Source organism: Chrysochloris asiatica, unplaced genomic scaffold (assembly GCF_000296735.1).
Source record: "Chrysochloris asiatica unplaced genomic scaffold, ChrAsi1.0 scaffold00319, whole genome shotgun sequence".
In the NCBI taxonomy this organism is placed as follows: Eukaryota; Metazoa; Chordata; class Mammalia; order Afrosoricida; family Chrysochloridae; genus Chrysochloris; species Chrysochloris asiatica.
The window spans coordinates 1,023,483-1,051,303 of record NW_006408837.1 but is presented as its reverse complement, the minus strand read 5'-3'; the positions used below and the strand labels follow the sequence as shown (position 1 = coordinate 1,051,303).

Below are 27,821 nucleotides of genomic sequence, written 5' to 3'. Positions count from 1 at the left end.
ACGAGCCCCTAGACTCCTATCTAATCTTTCAAGTTATTTTTACTGGTTTGGTCCTTAGTTTTTGTTGTTAGACGCCGTTGAGTCAATTCCAACTCATAGTGAGTGACCTTGTGCACAACCGACGAAACTCCGCCCGGTTCTGTACCATTCTCATGATTGTTATACTTCAGCCCATCGCTGCTGCCACTGGGCCAATCCATCTCATTGGGGGTCTTCCTCTTTTTCGCTGACCCTCTGCTTTATCAAGCATGGTGCCTTTCTCCAGGGACTGGTGCCTCCTGGTAACATTCCGAAGTATGAGAGATGGAGTCTAGCCATCTTATGTTGTTGCTGTTGTTGTTAAATGCTGTCAAGACAGTGCCAACTCATAGCGACCCAGTATAGGGTTTTAGAAGCTTTAAATCTTTGTAGGAGCACACGTCTCATCTTTCTCCCAGAGCAGCTGGGGGATTTGAACTGCAGGCCTTGTGGTTGATAAGTGCTGTCAAGTCAGCTCTGACTCATAGAGACCCTGTGTAGGGTTTCCAAGGAGCAGCTGATGGGTTTGAACTGCCAACTTTGCAGTTAGCAGTTCTGTGTTTATCTGAAAAGCTAAGCTGTAGTCTGGCTTTAAGAAGACTTCAGGGGATGCTTTTGGTTTTAGGCTTAAAGACGATGGTTTCCTGGCAAGATTCAGGCATCCATGGTTCCAGAAAGTCTGAATTTCCTGAGAATTTGAAATTCTGTTACACATTTCCGGGTTTTGATAAAGGTTTTTGTGTAGAATATTTGACCAAAATGTTCAGTCATGGTAACTGGGCACCATCCAGTTTGGGTAAAATGAGGCACTATTTAACCATGTCCCCCTCCTCCCACAACATACACACACATGTACCTCTCACATCACTTGAACAGAAGTGGGTTCTAAGCCCAGGTGAACACAGAGGGTCTTGCCTTTATGACAGTGAACTGGGAACTGGTCTGGGCATGGCTCCTGGACAGGGGTGGCTGTAACATCACCTGGGAGGCGTCCTGTCCTGGGATGGCCTCGTCTGTGGGGCTTCCCAGTCCAGCTTCAATGCCCCCCCACAAAGACTCCCAACTGCCTGTCCTTTGAGAACCTCCAGGCCTTGCTGCCTACTAGCCCGGGACCTTGGGCAGTGAGACCCCAGCAGGAAGCAGCTCCTTCTGGAAGCTTCTGAGAGAGATTGTTGTCAGTTTGTAAGCTCTCTCCTGGTTCAGTGAATCTGACCTGGATTTCCTCTAGTGGAAGGTGCTGAGGTGACAGACAGGTGGGTGCCCCATGGTCACCCCTCTGCTTCCCTTCCAGACTCGGAAGCAGACCCTTGGACAGGCTTGCCTGGGCACCACACCCCGTGCCTTACAGGTGTGTCTTCCACCTCATGGTGTCCGTGTCTGTCCTCTGTGTCCATGTCTGTCCTCCTCTGTGTCTACAAATCCCTCTCTGGCTGCAGTGAGTGGGGTAGGGGGCTGCTGAGTCGCTGGACAGAACTACAGGGAGGCTGGGGAGGAGGGCAGCAAACGCCCTTAGAGAAGAAGACAAGAGGCAGCATGTGGGGGAGCCTGCGAGGAGAGGGATCTGAGGCACTCCCCAGCAGTGGGGGCCCTTAGTGGAGGGGAGGTGGGAGGTGGGCAGTTAGACACCAGGTGCTGGGCAGGATGGGAGCTGGAGAAGAGGTATCCACAGAGATGGGCCCGCCTCTGAGACTGAGGGGGATGGCCAGCAAGTGTCAGGACCAGGAGTAAGACCCAGGTCACAGGACCCAGGACTGGGAGGAAGACACAGGTCACAGGACCTGCGGTCACAGTGGCAGTTGTGGTCAGCGGTGGTCAGCCTCAAAGATGTCTGGAGGGTGGAAACTACATCTGGATTGCTTCAGGAGCTGGGTGGGGCAGGGTTGGACCAGGGGACTGAAGGAGTGGACAGTATGGTGTGCTGTTTTTGGGGTGCCTGTAACTGTCCCAAAGTTTGACATGAGGGACGAGTCCCATGAGAGGTCTGGGCTTGGGAGATAAGATGCAACAAAATCCAGTTGTCATTGAGTTGACCCTGAGTTATGGGGACCTCCTAAGTGTCAGGCTAGAACTGGGTTCTCCACAAGGTTTTCAGTGACTGATATTTGGAGGTGATCGGCATACCTTTTCTAAGGCTTCTTTGGGCACTCTTGTACCACGTGGGGACTCGAGATAGATGGATAGGTAAGATAGATGGATGGATGGATGGATGGATAGCTCTCAAGGTAGATAGATAGATTGATAGATATATAGATGATGAAAAATTTATGGATATAAAGGTGTAGCATGATTGATGAATGGACAGGTGGTAGAGAGTTAGAGTGAATGGATGGATAGATATCTATCCAATAATATAATATCTATCCATATAATCCAGATAATATCCATATATATCCAGATAATAGATGATGGACGATAGATGAATGGATCTGACAGATAGCTAGCTAGCTAGCTAGCTAGATGATAGATAGACAGATAGATAGATGATAGGTGTTGTTGTTGTTATGTGCCATGGAGTCGGTTCCGACTCATAACGACCCTGTACAGGGTTTCCGAGGCTGTAAGTCTTTACGGGAGCAGAAAGCCTCATCTTTCTCCTGCGGAACAGCTGGTAGTTTCAAACTGCTGACTTTAAGGGTCGCAGCCCGATTCGTAACCACTACGCTACCAGATGATAGATAGACAGACAGAAACAATGGATGGATACGTAGGTAGGAGGCTGTATGGATGGATGGACAGAGGATAGATGGTAGATAACTCGATAGATATCTGTGTGTGGCTTGGGTTCATTAGTATGTCAGTGCTGCTGGTTCAAACCCGACTTAGGGTGGCTCTGTGTGTATTAGAGTAGAACTGTGCTCCAGAGCGTTTTCACTGGTTGCTTTTTTGAAAGCCAGTTGCCAGGTCTTTCTTCCAAGGCACTTCTGGGTGGACTCAAATTCCAGCCAAGTACTTGAACCAGTTGGTACCACTGGGGGCTCCAGGTGGAATGAATGCAACTCCCCCTGCCCCATAATCTGGGTGAAAACAAAATCCCTGTGTGAGTTAGGTCTCCAGTGGGCTCAAGAGAACAGCTTTTCTCTTTAGCTCTCCCAGAATCGTCTGAGATCGAACCGCTCCACCCCAAAACACCAGGGGATCTCAGGGCACTCTGATCCCTGTCAGCTGCCATGCTTTCCCAGTCTCGTCCTTCCTCAAGCCTGTGTGTTGAAGGAGTCTTCCATCCTGCACATTCAGGTGGATGTTTTGTGGGATGTGACTTGTGACTACCCCCTGGGGGTGGGTGACGCTGACTTCCTGTGTCTGCCCCACCCACCTCCTCCTTTCCCAGGAAACCAGGACCTCTTCAGAAAGCATCGTCTCTGTGCCCGCGTCCAGCACCTCGGGGTCCCCGAGCCGTGTGATTTATGTGAGTGTTGTCCCCATCCAGAGTGGTCCCTGGGCTGGGGGCAGACTGGTGACTGTCATTCCCATGGTGTCGGGGCAGGGGCAAGGGAGAGTTAGCTGCTGTCACCTCTGTGCAGGTAGACTTTTTGAAATCGGAATGAGACCTTCACCATCGGCACTTGTCTGACCAGGTGCCTCCCTGGGCAGAGTTAACTGCTGCAAACATACCGTATTTATTGCAAATAGCATGTCCATGTATATAACACGCACACACATATAGTGCGCATCACCAGCACAGGATGTTAACGGAGGAGGGGTATGCTGTTCAGTGTGCAAAAAAACATACAATGCAAGTTTTATTTGCATAAAAGTAGGCAATCCCAACTGCTCCAGATGTATGAGGGGGCTTCAGAAAGTTCATTGGAAAATGGAATTAAAGGATCATGGAACTTTTCCACCTGTTTTTTTTCCCCATTATTTAGAGAATACTTTTATTATTTTCTGTAATCAACCCCATGTAGGTAAGACCTTACCAATTTAACACAGTGTGTTACGCCTGTACAAATGGAAAAAAAAATTAAGTTTAACGTTTCTAGACCAGTGTGGCTGCTAATGTCTGTACAATGCTTACTCAACATGGTCCAACTTGACATACTTTTTCCAAAGTTGACAACACAGCTAAAGTTTCCAAAAATTCAAACTATATATATATACATACATATGTATAGATATAGCATTTATATAAAAAGACCAATCGCAGCTTTTCCAGGTTCCCACCATTTTTTGAAGCTGCCTCGTATGATCACCAACAAAGTGATGCTGTAGTGCCTCTGTGTATCCCGGTACCGTGTGCACATTTACATGTGTGTGTACTTATACAGACACATGGTATGTAATCGTGTGCACATTTACGTGTGTGTGTATCTATACAGACACACGGTACGTAATCGTGTGCACATTTACGTGTGTGTGTATTTATAGAGACACACAGTACGTAATCGTGTGCACATTTACTTGTGTGTGTACTTATACAGACACACGGTACGTAATCGTGTGCACATTTACGTGTGTGTGTACTTATACAGACACATGGTATGTAATCGTGTGCACATTTACGTGTGTGTGTATTTATACAGACACACAGTACGTAATCGTGTGCACATTTACGTGTGTGCACATTTACATGTGTGTGTATTTATACAGACACACGGTACGTAATCGTGTGCACATTTACGTGTGTGTGTATTTATACAGACACACAGTACGTAATCGTGTGCACATTTACGTGTGTGTATTTATACAGATACACACAGTCACAGTACCTACCTCCCCCATGGTGTCTGGTGCCCAACCCAGCTGCCCGAGGACTGGCAGACTCTTTTTCTGGTCCCAGACCCAGGCCTCTCTGGTCAACCTGTCTCACTCTAGCGTACTCTGCCCCCCACTGGGTGATAAGACCTGGCTGCGTGGTGGCCACTCTCCTTCAGGGATCCTGTCTAACCAGCCCTCCCTCTCTCCAGGCCAAGCTTGGGGACGAGATCCTGGACTACAGGGACCTGGCCGCCCTGCCCAAGAACAAGGCCATCTACAACATCGACCGGCCAGACATGATCTCCTACTCACCTTACATCAGCCACTCCACGGGCGAGCAGCAGAACTATGGCGAGGTGCGCCCCTGGCCGCGTGGGGATGGAGGGCCCGCCTAGTGGCACGGAGACCAAGAGTCCTCTCCTGGGACATCTTCTCGCCCTATCAGATAATCTCATGAGCGTCTTACTTAATTTGTCACCTAGAGGTCCCTGGGTGGTATGCGCAACCACAAGGTCAGCGGTTCAAACCCACCCAGAGGTACTACGTAAGAAAGTCCTAGCAATCTGATTTAGCTAAGATGGCCACCAAGAAAACCCCGTGGAGCACAGTTCTACTCTAACAACACAATTCTAATTTTGCTAACCACAGCAGGGTTTGCCACAAGTTCCCCTACAGAACCCCCCCCACACACACTCTTTCTGCCTGGTGAGTGTGGTGAAAAGTGGGGAGCACACTGGTTACCATCTCTCCAGGTCCTGACATACTGGGTGGCTTTCCTAATGCTCCTTTATCCAGAACATTCTCTCCACCCACGGTTCCTGGAACCTTTTGAAACTTTGTTGAACCACATACTCTGTGTTCCTCAGTGTCCCTATGGGCTGTGTCCTTCATACTGGTGGCTTTAAAGTAGTCACTGGGTGGTAACAGATGGTTAAGTGCTAAGCTGCTAACTGAAAGTTTGGAGACGAGAGTCCACACAGAGGCACCGCAGAAGAAAGAGGTGGCAGTCTCTACTTCTGAAAACGCAGCCGTTGACTCTCCCATGATACAGCTCATTTCTCCTCTCCCACACTGTTGGCCAGGGGCTTGGTTTCCTACGCAGAGCAGCTCTTCTCCAGCTAACATGGGGCTGATGTGTCTTTGACAGTCCTGTGTTCTGGGAAGGGCCCCTGGTAGCACTGTTGGATAAACACTAGGTGGCTAACCAGGAGGTCAGTGGTTCAAACCCACCGGCTGCTCCACAGGAGAAAGCTGAGGCTGTCTGCTCCCACAGACACTGACAGTTTTAGAAACCCTAGGGAGCAGTTCTACTGTGTCCTGTAGCATCACTGTGAGTTAGAACTGACTCAGCCAAAGTGGTTTTGGGTTTATTGTGGTGTTTCTGGTTGTGCCTGGGAGAGGAGGGTGAGATCCCAGTGTGTGTGTGTGCGTGTGGTTTGTGTGTATGTGGCCCGGCACATGGACACAGCTTGGAGCAGGGAGACTTCAGCATTTCTAAGCATTTCCCTTGGACCTTCTGTGGTGATGCCCTGCAGGGCTTCTTGTGAAGTGAGGATGGGGTCGCAGGAAGCCTTGATGGGTGGGGGAGATGTGTGTCTCAGCTCTGTCTGCTCCCCATGTCCCCCAGCACTGCCCAAAGAGCCAGATCAATACTCCAGCCCTGAGACTCCAAACCACCCTCCCTTTCTACTGACCCTTTCCCTCTCTTCTGGTGAGACCTGGGGTGACGTGTTCTCAGGACATGGCTGTCCCCACCTGGGAGGAGCTCTCTTCCTTTTGGAAAAATATGCCATGCCCCGCCCCCCATGGTGCAAACAATTGATGCACTGGGCGGCTAGCCGAAAGGCTGGGGGTTCGAGTCCTCCCAGAGGCACCTCGGAAGAAAGTTCTAGTGATGTACTTCCAAAACATCGCCGTTGCAAGTCCGACTGCGCGCAGATCTACTCTGAGCCAGAATCGACTCTATGGCCACTGGGTGGACAAGGACGGGGACCTGCTTCCCCGGGGCCTCACCGCCTCAGTGCCACAGGCTGTATTTCTCCAAAAGCAAGGTTCTAGAAACCTGTTTGTGAGTCTCATGGTGGCTGAGTCATAGCACTAACGACAGCTCTGTGTTGTGCCCACAGTCTTCTCAGTTACTCTCGCCAACGCCTACTGAGGTAACACCGCCCTGCCTGCTTCCTCATTTACCTCATGCCACCCAGGTTATAAAGATCACCACCCAAGACCCCCGGCAGACCCCCCGACTCCTGGTGGGGCTCTGGGGCCCTCCTTGTGGCTGGTGATTTTTGTAATCCCATCTCTGAGCATGCTGCTAGTGTGGATGTCTGGGGCCCACGTCTTGCCTAAGTCGATGGTGTCTGGGCCCTGGCTAATTTAGAGAAGGAAATTGAGGGGCTGGGGCAGGCTGAGTCCCCCTCGGGCCACTCCAGCTGGGGTCTGCAGAAGTGCCCTTCCTAGTGGAGAACCTTCTGGAATTATTCCTATGTCAACCCGCGTTTGTTACCGGAAGCCTGTTTTTCTCTCATTTTTCAAAACGAGTCAGTGATGTTGGTAACTGTCGGTCAGACCTCAGTTTCCTTGTTAGATCCAGGGGTTGCAGTGTGGGGCTTCACTGAGACCACTCGCTGAAGATCCCACTGTGTGTTTGAATGCATTCACTGAACCTGGAGAGACCTGTCCCCGGTCTCCAGCTTGGCTACAGCTGAAACCCCCCGGGCGGCCTGAGCAAACAGTCTTTCTCAGCTCCAGAAGCTGCACTTGGGAGAGACACTTTGTGTGGCTCAGCTCTGGGGAAGGTCCTGTCTCGTTTCTCCTCCGGTTCCTCCATGGCATCTCTCTGCCCCCATCTCTGCTTGTTTCATCTCAGATTCACTTAAGACAAACCCTGCCCAAACCCTGCCTCAGTGACGTGGAACAAGCCAGCCCTTCCCCAGCCACAGACGGAGAAGTCAGGGACTACAGCACAGATTTGGGGAGTGGGGGAGGGAGACACACGGTTTAAACCATAACAGAACTGTCTTCTGAGCTTTCCCTCTGCTTACCAATCGTGAGACAGGACATGGAGAAACCAGAGATAGTCCCAAAGTCTGTCCCCAGCCAGGTCCAGCTGCCTCTCTACCCAGATGAGTGAAAAGAGCCCACCCAGGAAGAGCCACGGAATCACTCCGCAGACTCCTCCGAGACTTATGGGTCTGTAGGTGGGAACCTCTAATTACATGTTCTTCAGTATGGTATGGACAGGCATTCACACCACACTGTCCCCAGGACAGTGTGGACCCCGGACATTCACACCACACTGTCTCCATCACGGTGTAGACCCCAGACTTTCACACCACATGGTCCCCAGCATGGTGTACACCCCAGACATTCATACCACACATCCCCCAGCACGGTGTGGACGCCGGACATTCACACCACACGGTCCCCAGTATGGTGTAGACCCCAAACATTCACACCACACAGCCCCCAGCACGGTGTGGACCCTGGACATTCACATCACACAGCCCCTACCACAGTGTGGACCCTGGACACCTCACACCACACGGTCCCCAGCATGGTGTGGACCCTGGACATTCACATCACATAGCCCCCACCACAGTGTGGACCCTGGACACCTCACACCACACGGTCCCCAGCACGGTGTGGACCCTGGACACCTCACACCACACGATCCCCAGCACAGTGGTCCCAGACTATGTTAGGTTCTGTCCCAGGCTGTCCCGTAGCAAGGGTTTGCTCTGTACTGGAGCCAAGGCAGTGGGGGCTGCTCAGTGACCACCTTCATGGCCCCCAATGCCAGTGGTGCTCAGCCCCCCAGTGTGCCCCCTGGCCCTCTGTGGGGGATCCCATTCCAGACCACAGAAAACCAGACCCTTCTGTTAAGTGCCCACCTGACTTTTCCACTGAGTCCTGAATGTCCCCCTCTTGGGGTCAAGGTAGCACCTTTCATCCTGATGGGCTCTTCTATGGGTGACCCTTCCATCCTGCAGAACCTTTACCAGAGCCAGCCAGGACTCAGCTTCAGCCACCTAACCATGCAAGTGGTCGGCTGGCTCCAGCTCCCATACCCACGGGCCAGCCAACCAGTCTGCACATGGCCTGGGAGATGTTAGACGGGACCCCAGTGAGGGGCACTGGACACAGAACTGTGCAGAGGACACCTAGAGTGGGGAGAAAGTCGGACTTCAGATGTCCAGTGCTCAGTGACATGACCAAGTCCATCTGACTGGGGGTGGATCCAAGGGTGAGAAGAAAGCCAGAGAGACCGAGGGGCCCCCGAGACCTCACGCTACTTGTAACTGGTGCCGACCTGGAGGGCACAGCAGAAGGTCACCTCATGCCACCCCTCCAGACGGTGGGCACCAGGTCCTGGCGCATCCATCTCCTGCAGTCCTTGCACGCTCCGCTGGCCCTATGGCCACCTGCGTCTCTGTGCGTCTGCATCTGTCTCCATCTGCTGCACTGCTGGGCCCAGAAGGGTCACCCGCTGCTCTGAATGTGTATCTAGGGCCCCTGAGTCCTCATCCACACACAGGGAGCCCCCCTAGAGGGCTTTCAACCTGTGTTTGGAGGAGCCCCAGGGCTGAACATTCAGTAAGTGGGGAGGAGGGTGGGACTCTGCTCTTAGGAACCCGGCTGTGGCCCCCACCCCTGACTCTGCAGCTGGGCAGGCATGAGGGTCACTGTGGAGGAGTGGGGCGCTCACAGTGGTATCTTCCCTGCAGGGGGACCAGGACGACCGATCCTACAAGCAATGTCGGACCTCCAGCCCCAGCTCAGCGGGTTCTGTCAGTCTGGGGCGCTACACCCCGCCCTCACGGTCCCCACAACACTACAGCCGCCCAGGTACTTGTCCCCCACGACACCACCCTGATACAGCCACAGGACTCCCTGTTCTCTGTGAACACTGGGCAAGTGAAGGCAGGGATGCTGAGGGAGGGTCCATTCATTGAGGGACCTTCATGTAGGTGGGGAGGTTAACTGAACAGGCAGCTGGTCAGCCAAGGCCCCATCCTCCAGGAAGCATGTGAGACCCATGCCAGGCACACAGAACTGAGCAGGTGTTTCAGGGGTGAAGGATAAGGGAGGCTGTGGTCAGAGACCAGGGTCGGTCAGTTCTGAGCCCGTGTGGTCAGAGTAGACCTGAGCCAGAAATGGAGTTGTATCTGTCCGTGATTTCCGGGGAGCTGGCTCTGCAGTCACCACAACAGCCAACCCCATGCACTCGGTACAAGGCAACTGCCAGTCACTCCGAGCAAGAAACAACCTGAGGCAGGACCTGGTGCCCATCTCATCCATTTACCATCCAGCCACCTGCTGTGTCCTGCTCCCCCTTAGCTGTCACATTCCTTGCCCCCATAGTGTGTCAAAGCAATACAGATGCTGCCTTTTTGAGGGGTCTCCAAGCTGACTTCTCCTGGGACAGCCATTGCAGGACCACCCTTTCATCCCCAGGGGACCTAGCTCGCCACCACGCGGCCACCACGCAGCCTTTACATCAAGATTCGCTCATTCGCTATTTTCCTTTACATTCTGCTGGGTAAATGCTGCTCGGTCAAGCTGGGAAAATAGACGGATGAGGGAATGAATGAATGGATGAACGGATGAGTGGGTATGTGAGTGAGTGTGAATCACTGGACAAGTAGTGTGTGAATAAGGGAGGGAGGGAAGGACGGAGGGAGTCAATGATTGAGATCATGAACAAGTGAATGAATGAGGCAAGGAGTGATGTGTGAGTGAGTGAATGAATGAGTGATCAAGTGAATGAATGATCAAGCTGATGAGTGAGTGAATGAGTCAGTGAGTTATTAAATAAATGAATGAGTGAGTGAGTGATTTATTAAGTAAATGAATGAATGAGTGATTTATTAAGTGAATAAATGAATGAGTGAATGATTTGAGTAAATGAATGAATTAGTGATTTATTAAGTGAATGAATGAATGAGTGAGTGAGTTATTAAGTAAATGAAAGAGTGAGTGAGTTGTTTATTAAGTGAATGAGTGAGTGATTTATTAAGTAAATGAATGAATGAGTGATTTATTAAGTGAGTGAATGAATGAGTGAATGATTTATTGAGTAAATGAATGAATGAGTGAGTGACTTATTAAGTAATGGATAAGTGGGTGAGTGATTTGTTAAGAGAATGAATGAATGAGTGATTTATTGCATGATTGAACGATTGACTGATTTATTAAGTAAATGAATGGGTGAATGAGGAGCAGGTGGTAGGGGAGTGGTGGATGAGCTTCCCTTGGCCCCACTGAGCCCTTTCTGATGGTCTCTTTGCTGCCTGCCGGTCACCCCAATGACAGGATGACCTGACCTCCTTGTGGCCCCAGAGAGCCAAGGCTAGGATCTCAGCTGGGCATCAAGCTGTCACTTCATGTGAGCGCCTTGCAGGGTCCGGGAGAGCCACTGTGGCTCCGGTACCCAGCAGTCCTGCGTCACCACTTCTCCTTGCGGGCCAGCGTTGCCCTTCCCAACCCCTTCAGCAAGGACACTTGGTCTCCAGCCATTGGGTGACCCTTCAGGTGCCCCCAAAAGGTGTGCCTTCCTCAGAGAGGAAGCAGAAATGTTCCTAGTAGCATGGGGACTAGGAATATTTTGTGGCTTTGTGGTCGGCGAGCGCTGAGTGGACTCTGACATCCTCTCTGTTGCCCTGTAGCGGGTACTGTCAGTGTTACCACCAGTAGCTGCCTCTCCCTGTCCCAACACCCAAGCCCTACCTCCGTGTTCCGACATCATTACATTCCCTACTTCAGAGGTAAGGCGCGCAGGACTGCGGGCTGTTGTGCGTCCCAGCGTCTTGTGTGGCCGCTGTCCTGTGTCCCCGCATGGCTTCTGAGTCCTGTGCCTCACATCCTGAGCTCCCTCGCTGTGTGTGTCTTGTGCATTTGACTCTGTTCCTGTTGGCGTCTCAGTGTTGTGGAAGGAAGTGAACCGGCTGTAGCCCACGACATCCCACATAAGTTTGGAGAGGTGTAGGATTGTTAGCCTAGAATTCAGGAGGAAATGGAGGCAGAGAGAAGGGCTGTGTGATACAGGGACAGAGGACACATTAGCACAGTGTGGCTTCGAGTCCTGGCTCACCCCAGGGTGCAGAACTGCCTCCTGAACCCACCTCTCCGTGTCTGTGTGTACGCAGTTTGCACCTGGAAAATGCTGAAGGTATGCTCATGGAAATGCATTAGAGGGAGCAGCCAGGGAAAGCTCTGACAACTCCCCAGGGGATGTGTGAAGTCCCCTGTTCTTACAACTACTGTGTCCCCTGAGGACCCTCCCACCTGTGTGGCAAACACAAGTGTCTAGTGGACACAAATCTGTTGGCCACACCCACTTCTCTCGTGGCCACGATGGTCATTTGCCTGGACCGATGACATCACCATAAGTTGTCAAGGACTTCGTTTTACTTAGACCCACAATCAACACCCACGGAAGCAGCAGTCAGGAAATCAAATGACGTACCACACTGGGTGACTCCGCCGCATAAGACCTCTACAAAGTATTCAGGAGCAAAGATGTCAGTTTGAGGACTGAAGTGCATCCGTCCCAAGCCGTGGCATTTTCAATAACATGACACATGAAAGCTGGGCAGTGAATTAGGAAGACCATTCAAGAATTGATGCATTTGAGTTACAATGTTATAAGAGAATGTTAAAAGTACCATGGACAAAAATGTCTCGGAAGACGTACAGCCAGAATGTCTCTCAGCAGTGAGGATGGTGACTTCAGCTCGCTGACTTTGTGTAGGTTATCAGGTGGAACCAGTCCCTACTGAAAAATATCATGTTTGGTGAAGTGGAGGGTCAGTGAAAAAGAAGAAGGACCCCTAACGAGATGGCTGGACACACCATTCACATCAATGGGCTCAAACATCCCAATGACCATAAAACAGGCAGTGTTTCATTCATCTGTACATGAGTAGCTGGGCACCAGAGATGACTTATTGGCACCCAAGAACGGCAATCACTAACCTTGACCGTCACTGTCCCCATGAGAAGTGTCCTGTCCTCACAGTTCACGGTCTCGGTGGGCACATCTGTGCTCATGGGCAGAAGGGCAGCTGGTGGAGGAGTCACCAGCGTGGCGTTCTCTCCCATCCATGTGGCCCTGCTGGGGTGGACAGCAGCCATCCAGAACTGGGGTGGCCCGGTGTGGTCCTCTCCCATGACTGTGTCTGAGCCTCAGCCTCCAGTTCTTCTGCGCCCGAGTGAGGAGAGGCAGGCTGAGCCCTCCACCCAGGGCAGAACCTACAGTGAAACCTAACCGAGCTCCTCAGTGCAGCTGCCCACATCCATGTCTGGGTATGGGCAGGGTGCCCAGCCTTACCCGAGCTGGAGAGCATGCCCCGTATCTCTGGCCATGGGAAGAAAGCACAGAGAGACCCCCACATGTAGCTGTCCCCTCAAAATGTAGACCCATAATCCTTTATGCCTCACAGGGTCCACCAGAGCAGGGACCTTTGTGGTCTTCTCTGGTGGACTCTGACTCTTGGGGATCATTGGTTTCCATGCTGCCCTACCATGTCCTTCCTGCATGCTGGGAGCAGTCTCAGGCCCATCTCCTCAGGTGTGGGCACCTGCACACCTCTGCTCTCCGGGACCCTTCCTGGCTTTGAGACCGCCCAGCACCATACAGACTGGCTCAAGTCGTGTGCACCCTTGGGTCCACCTCGAGGCCACTCAAGACCTACCCTTCATCCAACACTGTCCATCCTGCCCAGTGGGTTCCAGTGTATGCTGGCCTGTGTGTGGCTAACTCCCTGCTGCTCTCAGCCAGATGCAGGTCCAGCTATCCATCCACACCCTCTGTAGGGCAGCTCCTCTAGGTACATGACCCCCTGGGTCCAGGGAGAGGTGTGGAGCCAGTTTGAATGGTCCTGGGTCCCCTCCCTCTCTCTCCCATGTCTCAGTACCCCCAAACCTGCATCCAGGACAGGGGCTGAGTGCCATGGTGTAAATCCGTCCAAGGGTCTCCTGGGGAGGAGGTTCAGGGACAGCCTGCGGGGGGCGGGGGAATGTCCTGGCCCCGCTGACCAGCATGTGGTGTGAGAAGGAGGGGGCGCAGGTGTGGAGCTGCCCACAGGAGAGGATTGGTTTCAGAGAACGGGCTCACTAATAGCCAAGTGCCAGGCTCGGCTTCCAACAGGCTCTTCCTGTTGGGAAATGTCAGCGTTTGCTCACAGATCTTCAGCTGATGGTATCAGGCCCACCACACTAGAGAGTGCTCCGATTTACTTAAAGTCTACTGATGTGAATGTTGGTCAGATGTGTCTGATCCAAGTCACGATCTTGTCTAGATCTGTGTTAAAAAAAAAGTGCAGCCAGAGTGCTCCTTCGAAGCAGGATGGCCAGACTTCGTCTCTCATACTACAGACATATTGTCAGGAGGGACCATTCCCAGGAGAAGGATATCCTGTTTGGTAAGGTGAAGGGTCAGAGAAAAAGCAGAAGACCCCCCAGTGAGATGGATTGACAAAGTGGCAGCATCAATGGGCTCAAGCATGGCAACAGTAGTGTGGTTGGCCCAGGACTGGTCAGTGTTTTATTCCGTTGTGCGTAGGGTCTCTATGAGTCAGAACCGACAACAACATATGCTTAGGAAAGCTAAACAATGACTAAGGAAGGCCAAAGAAGAATAAATACATTTGAGTGATGGTGTTGACGAAGAATATTGAATATACTTTGGAGTCCCAGGGAAAGGAACAAATCTATGTTGAAAGAGGTGCAGCCAGAGTGCTCCTTAGAAGCCAGGATGGCCAGAGTTTGTCTCTCATACTTCAGACATACTGTCAAGAGGGACCAGTCCTTGGAGAGGGACAACATGTTTGGTAAATCCGAGGTCAGAGAAAAAGAGGTAGATCCCCAATGAGATGGATTGGCACAGTGGCAGCAGCACTGAATTCAAACTTAACAAACAATTGTGAGGTTGGCACAGGACTGGGCAGTGTTTCATTCTGTTGTGCATCGGGTCGCTATGAGTTGGTACCGACTCGATGGCACCTGACAACAGCACTTCACAGCAGTGACCGGAGTGAGGGCTGACCACACACCATGCTCACCATCACAGACTTTGCCGCGTGGCCTGCTGTGTATTGGGATAAGACCCTCACTCGTGGGAGGAGCTGGTCTTACTTCTGGACCCGGGGAACAAGAATCCAGCAAGAGCCATGCAAGTTCTCCTCACAGCCAGCAGGGGCGCCATTTCAGCTACAAAATGAACCAAGTCCTCACACAGTATTGTTATCCAAAGTGTAGAATAAACATTCCAGGATGTAAATAAATGATGAAAAAATGAACAAGGGGAGAACAACCAAGCCTGCCATTCAGAAGAGTCCCCTCTATCGGACCTAGATGGGATGCCCTCAGGGCAGTGGGTTCCCGCCCCTGAGAGTGGTCAGTGCTGGGAAGGTAAAGCTAGTCGTTTCTCAGGGGGACATGGGTCCTCGCCACCTCAGTCACCAGGGTCAATGATGGGTCCTGTTGGGGGACATGCAGTCGTGGTCCTCCATCAGGACCACGACCCCAGAGCAGGTGAGCAGTGGTCCCTGCCTGGCAGCAGGTGTTGAGTGGGTCTGTTGGGCCAATGGGCTCGTTTGGCTAGTCCTCGCCTACCCAGCATCCCCGGCTCCTGAGCCTGCTGGAATCTTCCACCAGAGGGTCAGACCCAGTGGGCAGGGGCTGTGATCCTGATGTAGAGAGGGGAACCCCAGACTCAGAGCCAGCAGGCCATGGGGAGATCTCCCCCCTAGGTGACCATGCCTGAGGTGACCATGTGGGCAGAGCTGTGGCGCTCAGGGCCTGTTTTCTTGCTGCCTTGGGTTGGACCGGCACAGCCTCGGTGTGTGGCTGACAAGGGGGTTTTCTTGGGGGATGGACTCCTCAGGGGCTCAGAGCCTCCACAGGTGTATTCCCAGTCCAGGGAAGGGACAGCTATATGGAGCAGGACTCACACCGTGAGGGGCAGTGATCAGGCCGAAGTCCCTTCTGCACTGGTGATATTGGTGCCACCATGGTGTGGCTGAATGAAAAGGGGACACAGCTGTACCTGGGACTCTTGACTCCCGCACCACAAAGATGCTCAAGGGTCCAAGCTGGCCGGCCATCCTGTGGTCTGCAGAGTGGATGGTCCTCACACAGGCCCGCTGCTCCTGGGGACACAGGCTCCTCTGGATGCAGGCTCATCAGGACCCTACCTGCCTGTTCACCCCCAGTTCTGACACAAACTTCAGCATGAAGCCAGAGTGTGGCTTCCAACTGCTGCAATTCACATGGGCACTTGCAAATTGAGGGTGCCCATTTCCCTTCAACAAGGTCTCCCAACACAATGTTGGTTCCTGGGGTTCCTGGAGAGAAAGCAGACGGTGCTGTGTGTTGTCATGAGATCGTCCAGAGCCCGTCGCATCTGTCCATCTGTGGACCCTTAAATACGTGTGTGTGGGGGGGGACTCCCCCTGTCCACTGTGACTGTTCATATGTTTCACTTGATAATTCAACCATAAGTCAAAACAGGAACTCCAGATGCAGCTGGGGCAAAACAAGGAAACCAGAACCAGGGGTACCCCGTTATCATGCTGAGAAATGGGGTGCTGTCTTTAGGAGCGTGGGGACTGGTGGACACCAAGCGCTGATTTGCCTGGAGCTGGTAGAATGATTCCATGACTTTTAAAGACACACGTTCATTCGATTCTGAGCCAGAGTTGTACTCTGATTGGCTCTCTAAGAAAGCAACTATTTTACATAAAAGGATGAGGAAGAAAGGGAGTCCCGGGTGCTGCACACAGTGAAGCACTTGACTGTCAACCGAGTTGGAGCTTCAAGTCCACCCGAGGTGCTTCAGAAGAAAGGCCTGGCAACCTACTTCTGAAAAACCAGCCGCTGGAAACTCCTCTGCGGGGCTCAGGTCTGCTCTGGTACACTTGGGTTCGCCACGAGTCAAGGTCAATTCTGCAGCAACTCGGTTTTTAGGAGGAGAGGCCCCGAGCCTGGGTGAATTTGCAATCTGTTATACATAGGTCATAACAGGTACAGGGAGCTGAGCAGGTGTGAGTCCCAAGACCTGGGCATGCTGCCAGGGTGTTCTGCCCACCCGTGTGGTGACCCAGGCCCCCAAAAATCCCTTTGTGCCCTGGGTCACCCAGAGGCATTGACTTCAAGTGCTGGATGAGCTGGTGAGGGGGTCTGGGCTGACTGGGGGCACAGCTTCCCAGCTTGAAATACTCTCCTGTGCCCTCGTGTCCCCTCGGGTCTGCTCTTGCGTCTGGAGGCAGTGAAAGTGGTCGCAGCACACCCAGCCTGTCTGTGCTCTCCGACAGCCGGCCGCCCCCTTCCACCTACCAGCAGGCTCCACGTCACTTCCATGTTCCAGGTAGGACCACGCGCCCACCACCCGCTCACCTGAACAGGCCGTGTGCCACCAGAACCCCCATGCCCCCCAGGTCCTGGCCCTGTATAAACACATTCAGGTGGATTTGCATACCCCTAAGGAGCTCTGGTAGTGTAGTGGTTACAGATCAGGCTGCCAACCGCAAGGTCAGCAGTTCGAAACTACCAGCTGTTCCGTTGGAGAAAGATGAGGCTTTCTGCTCCTGTAAAGATTTACAGCCTCGGAAACCCTGTTCAGGGTCACTAACCCTATCTATACAGGGTCACTATGGGTCAGAACTGACTCCACAGCACATAACTACCACCACCATCAAATTGCTGTGGGTTTGGATGTTTCTGGAAGGTCCTCCAGCCTCAGAGAGCTGTTTGTTTTCTCACCTGGGTGTGGAGAAGGCTGTCTGATTGGCTGTGATCCTGGGGGGCCTGGGGTCTTGCTTGCTGCCCCTTCTAGCCACCTATCCCTGGGGGTACGGAGAGCAGTGGTCTGTCCTGGGGGCGGTGCTTGGTCTGCATGGGGCTGGTGCCTGTCTTCTGAGGATCGATGGAGACCACCACTGCCTGCCAGCTTACCTTGCCCTTCTTTCTCTCCTGTTCTTTCTCCTCCTTTCTTCTTCCTCAGACACTGGCGTCAAAGACAACATCTATAGGAAGCCCCCCATCTACAGGCAGCATGGTACGGCATGCATGTCTCACCCTGGTGTATTGGGAGGGGACCCAGGGTCTTTGCCCCGAGTCTGGTGGGCACCGAACTCTGATTTGCCTGGAGCCGGTAACATTGCCCTGAGAGGCTGATGTAAATGGTTAAGCTCGGCCGCTAACTGGGAGAGTAGAGGTTTGAGTCCACCCAGAAACACCTCGGAAGAAAGGCCTGGTAATCATCTACCTCCCCAAATGGAGCCATTAAATACTCTGTGGAGCACAGTTCTACTCTGACCCACATGAGGGTGCCACAGGGCACAATCGATTTCATGGCTGCTGGGTTTTCAGACAGGAAGGCCTCTTCTCATAGTCACAGTTACGGGGTGCCCGGGCTGTGTCCAAGGACTCAGAACCCAGGTGGGCTGGGGCTAGAGTGGGCTTCTAACAGGAGACAGGCTTGGGGCATTAGCAATGCAGCTTTGAGGGAGCAGCCAGGCAGCCTCAGCCAAGGTGGGGAGGTGTAGGGTCTCCCCAGACCACAACCCGATACAGGTCTGGGCCCTGGGGCCTGGCTCGACTTAATGAGAGAATCCATGGCCCTGCCTGTCCAGACCGTGGCTGACCACAGGGTCAACAATCAGCTAAAGGGGTTCTTGCTGTCTATCAGTGATGACATCATCTCTGGGCCCCCTGGCTTCCCTCACAGATGTCTTCCCCCACCCCCCACCTCTGCCCCATCTAAGCTTACCTGGGTAGGTACACAGGAACAGAAAGCAGGGTCTCTCCTTTCTCTGAATTTCCGGGTGATCCAAGGCCACTTCACCCTTTCAAGCCTCTGTTTCTCCATCTGTAAAATGGGACCGGTACCCTGTCTAGCCATCCTCAGAGGCACAAACAGTTAAGTACTAGACTACTGACTGAAAGGTTGGCAGTTCAGACCTACCCAGAGGTGTCTCAGAATAAAGTCCTGGTGATCAGCTTCTGAAAGGTCCCAGCCATTGAAACCCCCTATAGAGTGGCTCTACTCTGCACTTATGGGGGCGCTGAGTCATGGTCGGTGCTAATGGTCACTGGTTTGATTTTTGTAACCTCCCCAAACCCATGGCCATGAGTTAATGCTGACTCATCGTGGCCCTATAAGACACAACAGTACTGGCCCAGGGCTGTCCGAGGCTGTCCATCTCCACAAAGGAGCCCTGCTTGAAGCACTCAGCTGCTAACCAGAATGTTCAAGGTTAGCACCCCTGGGGGACAGATGCAGAGCTCCGCTTCTGTAAAGACCACAGCCTTGGAAGCCCTGTGGAGCAGTCAGACTTGACTCAAGGAAACTGGGTTTGGTTTGGTCATCTTTACGGAAGCAGATGGCTACATCTATCTCTGTGGCAGTGGCTGGTGGGTTTGGACCACCAATATTAGCTAACAGCTGAGTGTTCTACGGGTGCAACACCAAAACAAGCAAACGGACACAAACTCGCTGCCATCGTATCAGTGCCGACTCATGGTGACCCTTTTGTCTTAGGGTTTCCTAGCGACCTGAAACCAGTGAAGCATGAACACGTATGTACGCAGAGAAGGAACTGGCTTACAATTCTGCAGTCTCAGGTCCATCTTAGTGGGGGCAGGCCACACCCCCAAGGAGACATCCTTTTAAGTGATTGGCTGCTCATAGCCAATCATCATAGAGTTAATTTTGCCTGTATTAGGTTTTATCACTGGAGAAGGATATCATGTTGGGTAAGGTGGAGGGTCAGAGAAAAAGAGGAAGACCCCCAGTGAGATGGATTGGCCAAGTGGCAGCATCAATGGGCTCAAGCGTGGCAACAATTGTGAGGTTGGCCCAGGATCGGGCAGTGTTTTGTTCTGCTGTGCATGGGGTCACTGTGAGTCGGTACCGACTTGAGGGTTGTCCATGGGGATGAGCACATCCCAACTGCTAACCTCTGGAAATCTTGGTCTAGTCGACACAAAACCCTAACTCTTCTACCTTTACTGGGTTTCTGAGACTGTCTCTATGGAGGTAACCAGCCTCCTCTTTCTCCTGCTGGTGGGTTTGAACTGCTGACCCTGTGGTTAGCAGCTTAGCCCACAGTGCCACCAGGACTCCCTTCAGACCTCCGCCTGTCCGTTTCATGGACTGGCTGTGAGGATGGATGAACAGTGGGTGTGGAGATTGGTTCTAAGCTGTGAAGTGCAGCGCCCACAGCGGGGCGGTTATCAGGCCGATGGCTAGACACGAGAGTGGTCATCTGCTGTCCCAACCACAGTTCTTTCTTTGCCCATTGGTCAAAGTTGGTCCCGTCATCTGAGGACTTCTTCCTGTGACCAAGATGTGAATCCCTCAGGGAAACACTTGCCCAGAAGTCCAGAAGATGGCGTCATCTCCCATGTCACCTCAGAGTGTCCAGACCAATCCCTAACTCCAAGTGGAGAAACGGAGACCCGTGGGGATGTGCTCACGGACACTGTCACCTCCGACTGACCTCCAACAGGCTCAGTGTCTTAGGCCAGCACTTCACATATGAGCTTCGGAGGTGTCGGGCCCCCAGGAAGTGGGATGTTGCTCCCGGGAGTCTGGTCTAGTCAAATCTAAACATCCCAGGGAGATCCGATTTTGTTTTCAGCCTCAAAAGCCCTAAGTCGGGTGCTGTGAGTCAGAACCGACTCGCCGGCACACACCCACTACCACCAATTCAGTCGGTAGTTAGTGCCTGAGTTTTAAATACTGAAGGAAAGAAAAGGGAAACAAGACCCCTCTCCAGCATTTCATCAACAGATAAGAAGTAGGACCAGCTGGGGACGGGGCGGGGGGGCAGGAGGGATAGAAGTCCTTGGCCACCTGTCCACCTAGTACATGGACCACTCAGCCCAGAAAGTGCACCTGATGCATTCTGGGTGTTTCCTCAGAATGGGGTTCCTATTCTGTTGGAATTCTTCGCTGGGTCCACTTCTGGGAAGAATGAGAAAAGCAGGTTGGTGGGCTGCTCCTTGGAAGCTAAGTCTGGAGGCTGAAGGAGGGACAAGGCCACAGTCCAGAGAAACTTGTCCAGGGTCCTGGGAGGGGAAGAGGAAGGAGGAGGGGTCTCTTCAGGACTGAGGGCTCAGGTGTCCTGCAAGAGGGGCCAGTTCCTGGACACACACAGGCCCTTGTGGACAGAGCGGCGGCGTGTGGGCACCTCCCATGCAGAATGGACTCCTCAGGAGGGTCAGTGCTGAGCCCCTGCCCCCAAGCCAAGCGAGTCCCCACAATACCGAGATGGTGCCACTGGGGACCAGCAGAGCCCTCAGAGGACCCACTGTGCATGTCCATCTCGTCCATCCTTTGTGCCCCTGCTGCATTCAAGCTTCATGCCAGACCCCCAAGGAGGGACAAAGCCCTCAGACATACTCTGGACTAGAAGCTATTGGCTATCAGCTGATGGGAATCACATAACATGTCAGGTCAAGGGGATGAAATTGGCCATGGGCAGTACTGGACCTCAAATGGTTACTCTCGGGCCTCAGAGCTAGACCTGGTGACATTCTAGTGACTAGTGCAATTGTGGGTCCTTCTAGACTCAGCACCACCAGGCGTACAAGGGGCTGAGTGATTCCCTTGAATGTTTTTGGGCTGGGCCTCTGCTGACCTGGCCCTCTATATGACCCACCTGTCTGCCACCATTCTCTCAGCCTGTGAGCATGCCTTAGACTCAGGCCCTGGTGAAGGGATGCAGGTGGAAAGGTTGAAAAGCTAACAAGGAATGATCAGTAGAGAGGCACATGGATAAAGCCTGCATGGATGAATAGCTGCATGCATGGGCAAAGGGAAGGAGAGATGAATGGATGGGTGGAAGGGTGGGTGGGAGAATGGCTGGATGATGATGGATGAGTGGGTGGGTGGGAGGAAGGATGGTTGGAAGATGGATGGATGGATGATGGATGGATGGATGGATGAGTAGGTGGGTGGAAGGGAGGATGGTTGGATGATATGTGGATGGATAGATAGAAGGAAGGAAGGTTGGGTAAATGATTGGATGATTGCAGAGAGAGAAAGAAGTTTATTATCTTACAGTTGCAGAGTCCCAGGTCCTCAGCGGAAGACAGAGAGAGAATCCCACCTGCATGTCCATTATATTGGGAGCAGGCCACACCCCCAAGGAGACATCCTTTTAATTGATTGGTTGCTCATAGCCACTATCACAGAGCTAAGTATGCCTGTATTAGGTTTCATCACAATGGGAATGAGCACATCCCAACTGCTAAACCTCTGGAAATCCTGGCCTAGTGAGGTGACAACAGAACCTTGACTGTTATGATGGCTGATTGACTAGATAGTTAAGTGAGTGGGTGGGTGGATGGGCAATTGAAGGGATGGATGTATGGTGTGTGGTTGGATGAAAATGTAGAAGGATGGATGAGTGGCAGGCTGGCTGGATGGTAAGTGGATGGATGGATAGGTGAGTGGGTAATTGGCTAGCTGGATAGTTAAAAGAATGGGTTGATGGATGATGGCAGTTGAAGGGATGGATGGATGTATGCTGGCTGATTGGGTGGACAGATGGAAATAAGGGTGATGGGTGGATGATGGCTGGATAAATGAGTGAGTGGATGGATGGGCAGTTGCAGGATGAATATATGGTGGATGGTTGAGTGGATAGATGATGGATGGATGGATACTTCAGTGGGTGGGTGGATGGACAGTTGCAGGGATAGATATATGGTGGATGGTTGGGTAAATGGATAATGGATGGGCGGATGGATAGTTGAGTGGGTGAGTGGATGGACAGTTGCAGGGATGGATATATGGTGGATGGTTGGGTTGATGGATGGATGGATAGTTGAGTAGGTAGGTGGATAGACAGTTGCAAGGATAGATAAATGGTGGATGGTTGGGTGGATGGGTGATGGATGGATGGATAGTTGAGTGGGTGAGTGGATGGGCAGTTGCCAGGATGGATATATGGTGGATGGTTGGGTGGATGGATGATGGATGAGTGGATACTTAAGTGAGTGGATGGCCAGTTGAAGGGGTGGATGAATGAGTGTCTGGAAATGGATGACTGGTAATTAAAGTGACACATGCACACTTAGATATTCAGATATGAGAGAACCAAAATGGCGTGTGGGAAGGAGTAAAGGAAGGCAGGCAGGCTCTGTGCCCTAAGAGAAATCACAGACCCCTTATGTATTCCCAAGGGATACACACCCAGGACTCAGAAGGAACTGTCCTCTGCTTGTCTGGAACTAATAGTTTTTCCCAGGACCTCAAAGGAGCAAGCCCCAGACTATCTTTACGTTCAGTCTGTTACTTACTCCTAATTTTTAAAACCTCCAAGCCAAGCTCTCCGTTATGTCCCTGCATCCACAGATGATGAGGGGGAGGCATCCTTTGCCCATTTTACAGATTAGGAAACTGAGGTTCAGCCCTATCAAGGAAGCTGATGCCCTGGGTGCTGTGTCTGTTAGACTGTACACTTGGTGGCCCTTCTGGCTTTTTCTGAAGGAAAGTGATTGGCATATGTATGCGTGCCATGGGGCATGTTTGAACCCTGAGGTAGCTCTATGCCAGAACATGTCTGGCCCTAACTGCCATCCTTGGACCCAGGGCAACCTCCAACACCTGGAGCCCCAAAGTGCCAGCTGGTTGGAGCCACCTGCTTTAGTTGCAAATTGCCCCACGAGTGCTGTCCTGTTGGGTCCTCTGAGGACTTTTCCTGGAGGGCGTCTGTTGACCCTGGCAACAGACCATGAGGGTGGCCTCGGAGCTCCACGTAGCCACTGACCCCCAAGCCACAGCCAATGAATGGCCACACAGACCTTCCAGGGCTCTGCTACCCAGCAACAACTGTTGTCTGGACAATCAGAGAGTGCCCACTAGTGGGCATATGTTCCTTGAACCCCCGCCCCACCCATAGAACAGGGAGAGATCTGGGGCCCTCATTCTGGAGGAAGGAGAGGCTGGAAGCCAGTGGACCACAAGAGGTGTCTGTGTGCTTCCCACAGACCCCCACGGCTCAGTCTTCCGTTTTGGTCCTATGTCTTGCAAGGTCGAGTAGCCCAGTCCCCAGTGTCCAAGCTCTCGGGCCTGGTGTCTGTCTTGTCCTTGGTGGTACAGGAGGCAGGGTGCTCGAAAAGACTGAGATGTCTCAGTCCTCCGTCGGCTGCAGGTAAGAGCCCACCCTCTGCGTGTGCTGACGCAGGAGACGGATGGGCTTCCGCTTCATCGTGGGGTGCATGGGGCTGGCACGCTCATCCATTCGGGGTCCACTCATCATCATTTCATGCTCCCAGCGAGGTGGGAAAGGTGGCTGGGGAAGACGGCTCAGATCGGACCTTTGGCAGACGAACATTTGTAGGCCCCGTTTCCTGGAGTTTCTGGATGGTTGTATCTTTAACAGTGTTTCCTCTCTTAAGAAGTCCTAGTGGCACTGTTGGTGAAGCGCTGGGTGACCAGCTGCTCCCGTAGCGATTTACAGCCTTGGAAACCCTACACAGGGTCACTATGAGTCAGAACCGACTTGATGGCAGCGAAGTCCGGGTTTTCCTGCTTGTGGTCCATTTCCAGCAGCAATAGGGGGGTGGGGGGCGGGATTTATGTGGATGTTGACCTCTGCGAGTGCCTGGTAGTGAGGTGTGGCTGAGAGGAAGGACTTTGGGGTCACACTGCCTGGGTTCAAGGGTCAGCCTCGGTTACCCCTAATCCATGACCTTAGGCTAGGTCCTTCACTTCTCGGGCCTCAGTTTCCAGATCTGTGAAATGGTTTAGGGTTGAGGAACCTCCATGAACAAGAAGAGTAGAATGTGTGTCTGTAACAATGCCCGCCAACCACATTGAAAAACATCTCTCAGGGCATCAGATGTGCTTTTGGCTAGGATGTAATTAGGCATTCCTTCACCCAGCTGTGTTTGTTTTCAGGCACTGTTGAAGGTGTAGGCAGGATCCCTGAGGGGTCTTTCCCAACTGTCTGTTTCCTCTGCCCCACAAAGACCCCTTCCCCATTGACCCCTCTTCCTGGGTTGGTTTCTGTTTCCGAGTTTGGTTGGGAAGTGGGAAGTGGGAGGTGTCTGCCCAGGGTTCCATCGCTGCTCCTTTGACAGCTGGGGTTTTCTCTTCCAGCAGCGAGGCGCTCGGACGGAGAGGAGGGAAGCTTTGACCAGGACCTGAGGAAGGTAATGATGAGAGGCACCTCTCACCTGAAAACAGCCAGGTCTGGGAGGAAACCTGCACAGGGGGTGGGGGCTCCTCATGTTTAAAAACTCAGGCTCCGTCATCCCGAGTCTGCCCCTCCAAGGGCCTTGGGGCCAAGTGGGGCAGGGACCACTTTATTTTATTTTGATGTGTCTGTGTGTGTGTGAAATGGGCCGAAGATTACAGATTTAGCAATTCATACACATTTTATTTTGTCTTATTGATTGCAATTACTCATCCTGCTTGTTTCCTGTTTCCATTCCTCCTCCTGCATTTTATCCATGAGGAAATACTGCCCTTTTGAGCTCTAATGGTTTGTTATGCTAAGGAATGCCCACTTCCCTACTGTGATGGTTCCTCATATGTTGTTTTTATGTGCTAGCCAACCAGTTCTGACCCTGTGCGCAACGGAACAAAACTCTGCTCAGTCCTGAGCCATCCTCACAATTGTTACGCTTAAGCCCATTGGTGCTGCCACTGTGCCTGTCCATCGCCTTGGGCGTCTTCCTCTTTTTCACTGACCCTCCACTTTACCAAGCATGAGTTCTTCTCTATGGACTGGTCCCTCCTGATAACATGACTGAAATATAAGAGACCAAGTATTGCCACCCTTGAATATAAGGAGCATTCTGGCGGTACTCCTTCCAAGACAGATTTGTTTGTTCTTTTGGAAGTCCATGGAACTTTCAGTATTCTCCTGCAACACCATAACCCAAAAGCATCAATTCTTCTTCTGTCTTCCATATGCAATGTTCAACTTTCACATGCATATGAGGTTATTGAGAATACCTTGGCTTGGGTCAAGCACATTTTAGTTCTCAAACCAACATCTTTTTTCTTGAACACTTGAAAGAGGTCTTGTGCAGCAGATTTGCCTAATGTGATAGGTCTTTTGTTTTCTTGATGGCTGCTTCCATGAGTGTTGATTGTGGGTCCAAGCAAAATGAAGTCTGACTTCATTCTTTTCTCCAAGTTGAAGGGCTCATGTTCTGACACTCTATCTGAAAGTGTTCTGGTGCTGTTCATGATTGTCCCCTTCATAGGCCATTTATTATGATGTTATTCATTGGTCCAGTTGTGAGGGGTTTTGTTTTATTTACATTGAAGTACAATCCATACTGAAGGCTGTAGTCTTTGATCTTCATCAGAAAGTATTTTAAGCCCTCTTTGCTTTCATCAAGCAAGGTTGTATCTACTGCATATTGCTGGTTGTTAGAGTCTTCTTCCAATCCTGATGCCATGTTTTTCTTCATATAATTCAGCTTCCAGAATTATTTACTCAACAGACAATTTGAATTACTATGGTGAAAGAATACAACCCTGGTGCACAACTTTCCGGATTTTGAACTGTTCAGTATCCTCTTGTTCTGTTTGAACAACTATGAACAGGTTCCTCATGAGCACAACTAAGTGTTCTGGAATACCCATTCTTCACAACTTTATCCATAACGTGTCATGATCCACACAGTTGAAAGCCTTTGCAGAGTCAATAGAGCACAAGAAAATATTTTTTCTAGAGGGCGGGGCTTGCTGGCGGATTGGGTAGAGGTGCAGTGAAGATCACCGTCAGCAATACCACAGAATACCAGGCAAAGCAGGTTCTGAGCAGAGCTCCTAAACTCTGAACTACATAGGTAGGAATATTTAAAAAGTTTGAAAGCTTAAAGCTAGTGGAACTTGTAGCAGAAGTAAGAAATCTCACACTTTAGAATATGCCAGTCTCAGTGGCCCAGAGCTGACAACTTGGGCAAGACCAAACAGCAAGACCAAACGTGGGAGAACAGACCTGCAAGGAATTAACCACCACGGGAACCTCAGAGCAAAGGTGACAATGTTCTCTGGTTTTGCTTTGTTCTGATATTTTTGGGGGGTGGTATCTGTTCATTGCAGTCTGTGCACCTCCATTCTGGTGACTAGAGTGGGGAGGGAGCCTGAGTGAATGGACACCCCTCACTCCCACCACTGGAGGATTCATCCACTGCATGTTCACAGATCCTCTCAGCATTTAGAGAGGCTTGCCTTCTTGCTTTTTGGGTGATGTGGAGTTGGTTCCAACTCCGTGACCCTGCACAGGGTTTCTGAGGCTGTGAATCTTTGTGGGAGTAGAGGGCCTAATCTTTCTCCCACGGAACATCTGGTGGTTTCAAGCTGCCGGCCTTGAGGTTAGCAACCTGATTTATAACCACTATGCTATAAGCAGGCAGCTTAAGACAGCCACAGCCAGCCCTGAACTGTTTATTAATAGGGAAAAGGCCAGAATGGGGGGAGTAGAGAGGGAGAGAGTTTAAAAACAAAACAGGTCAAAAACTAAATCCTGAGGTACAGCATAACAGTCAACAGTGGCATCTTGAAATATATCAGACAGCCGTGAAGTCAAGAAACTGAAAGAGGAAAGAGGACATTAAAGTCATACTCATTTTAGGCTACAGAATTTTTTTTCTCTTTTTTTTTCTTCCTTCTATCTCTCCTCTCCTTTTTTCGTGATTATAGATTACAGTATCCAATCTGAGTTTTTTGTTTGTTTGTTTGTTTAGTTCTGTTGTGTTTTGTTTTTACCTATAGGGGGCTTTTTCTCTCCCAAGAAGAGACAGCAATTGCTGCCATATTGTTAAGATACAATCACACCCTATAAAGCCCCACAATCCAGGAAAGAACCAATACCAACTGCTATACACCAGGGAGGCAGACAACACCTGCAAAAGTTATTCTGAGTTAAGCAATAAGAAGAATGAAAAGGTAAGCCACCTCCTGATCACATCTATCTGGAGGCAATCAGAAAGCATAAATAACATTAAAACACACACTCAATTAATTATTAAGGCCACAGCTAAACACTAAACATGTCAAAAGAGCAAAAACAGATGACCATATTAGCACACGTCCAGAAACAAGATAAAATATCTGAGACAAATGACCT

At 51.4% G+C, this 27,821-nt stretch overlaps 1 protein-coding gene across 1 annotated transcript in view; it reads left to right on the top strand.

Moving 5' to 3' along the window:
* ABLIM2 (actin binding LIM protein family, member 2) overlaps positions 1-27,821 on the top strand; it is a 135,007-nt gene that overhangs the window by 60,691 nt on the left and 46,495 nt on the right. Inside the window, exons 9-15 of the mRNA XM_006875320.1 lie at positions 3,347-3,424; positions 4,923-5,069; positions 9,441-9,561; positions 11,382-11,480; positions 16,982-17,083; positions 17,720-17,773; positions 24,833-24,885. Of these exons, the coding sequence (XP_006875382.1) occupies positions 3,347-3,424; positions 4,923-5,069; positions 9,441-9,561; positions 11,382-11,480; positions 16,982-17,083; positions 17,720-17,773; positions 24,833-24,885 (654 nt within the window). The remainder of the gene's footprint in view (positions 1-3,346; positions 3,425-4,922; positions 5,070-9,440; positions 9,562-11,381; positions 11,481-16,981; positions 17,084-17,719; positions 17,774-24,832; positions 24,886-27,821) is intronic.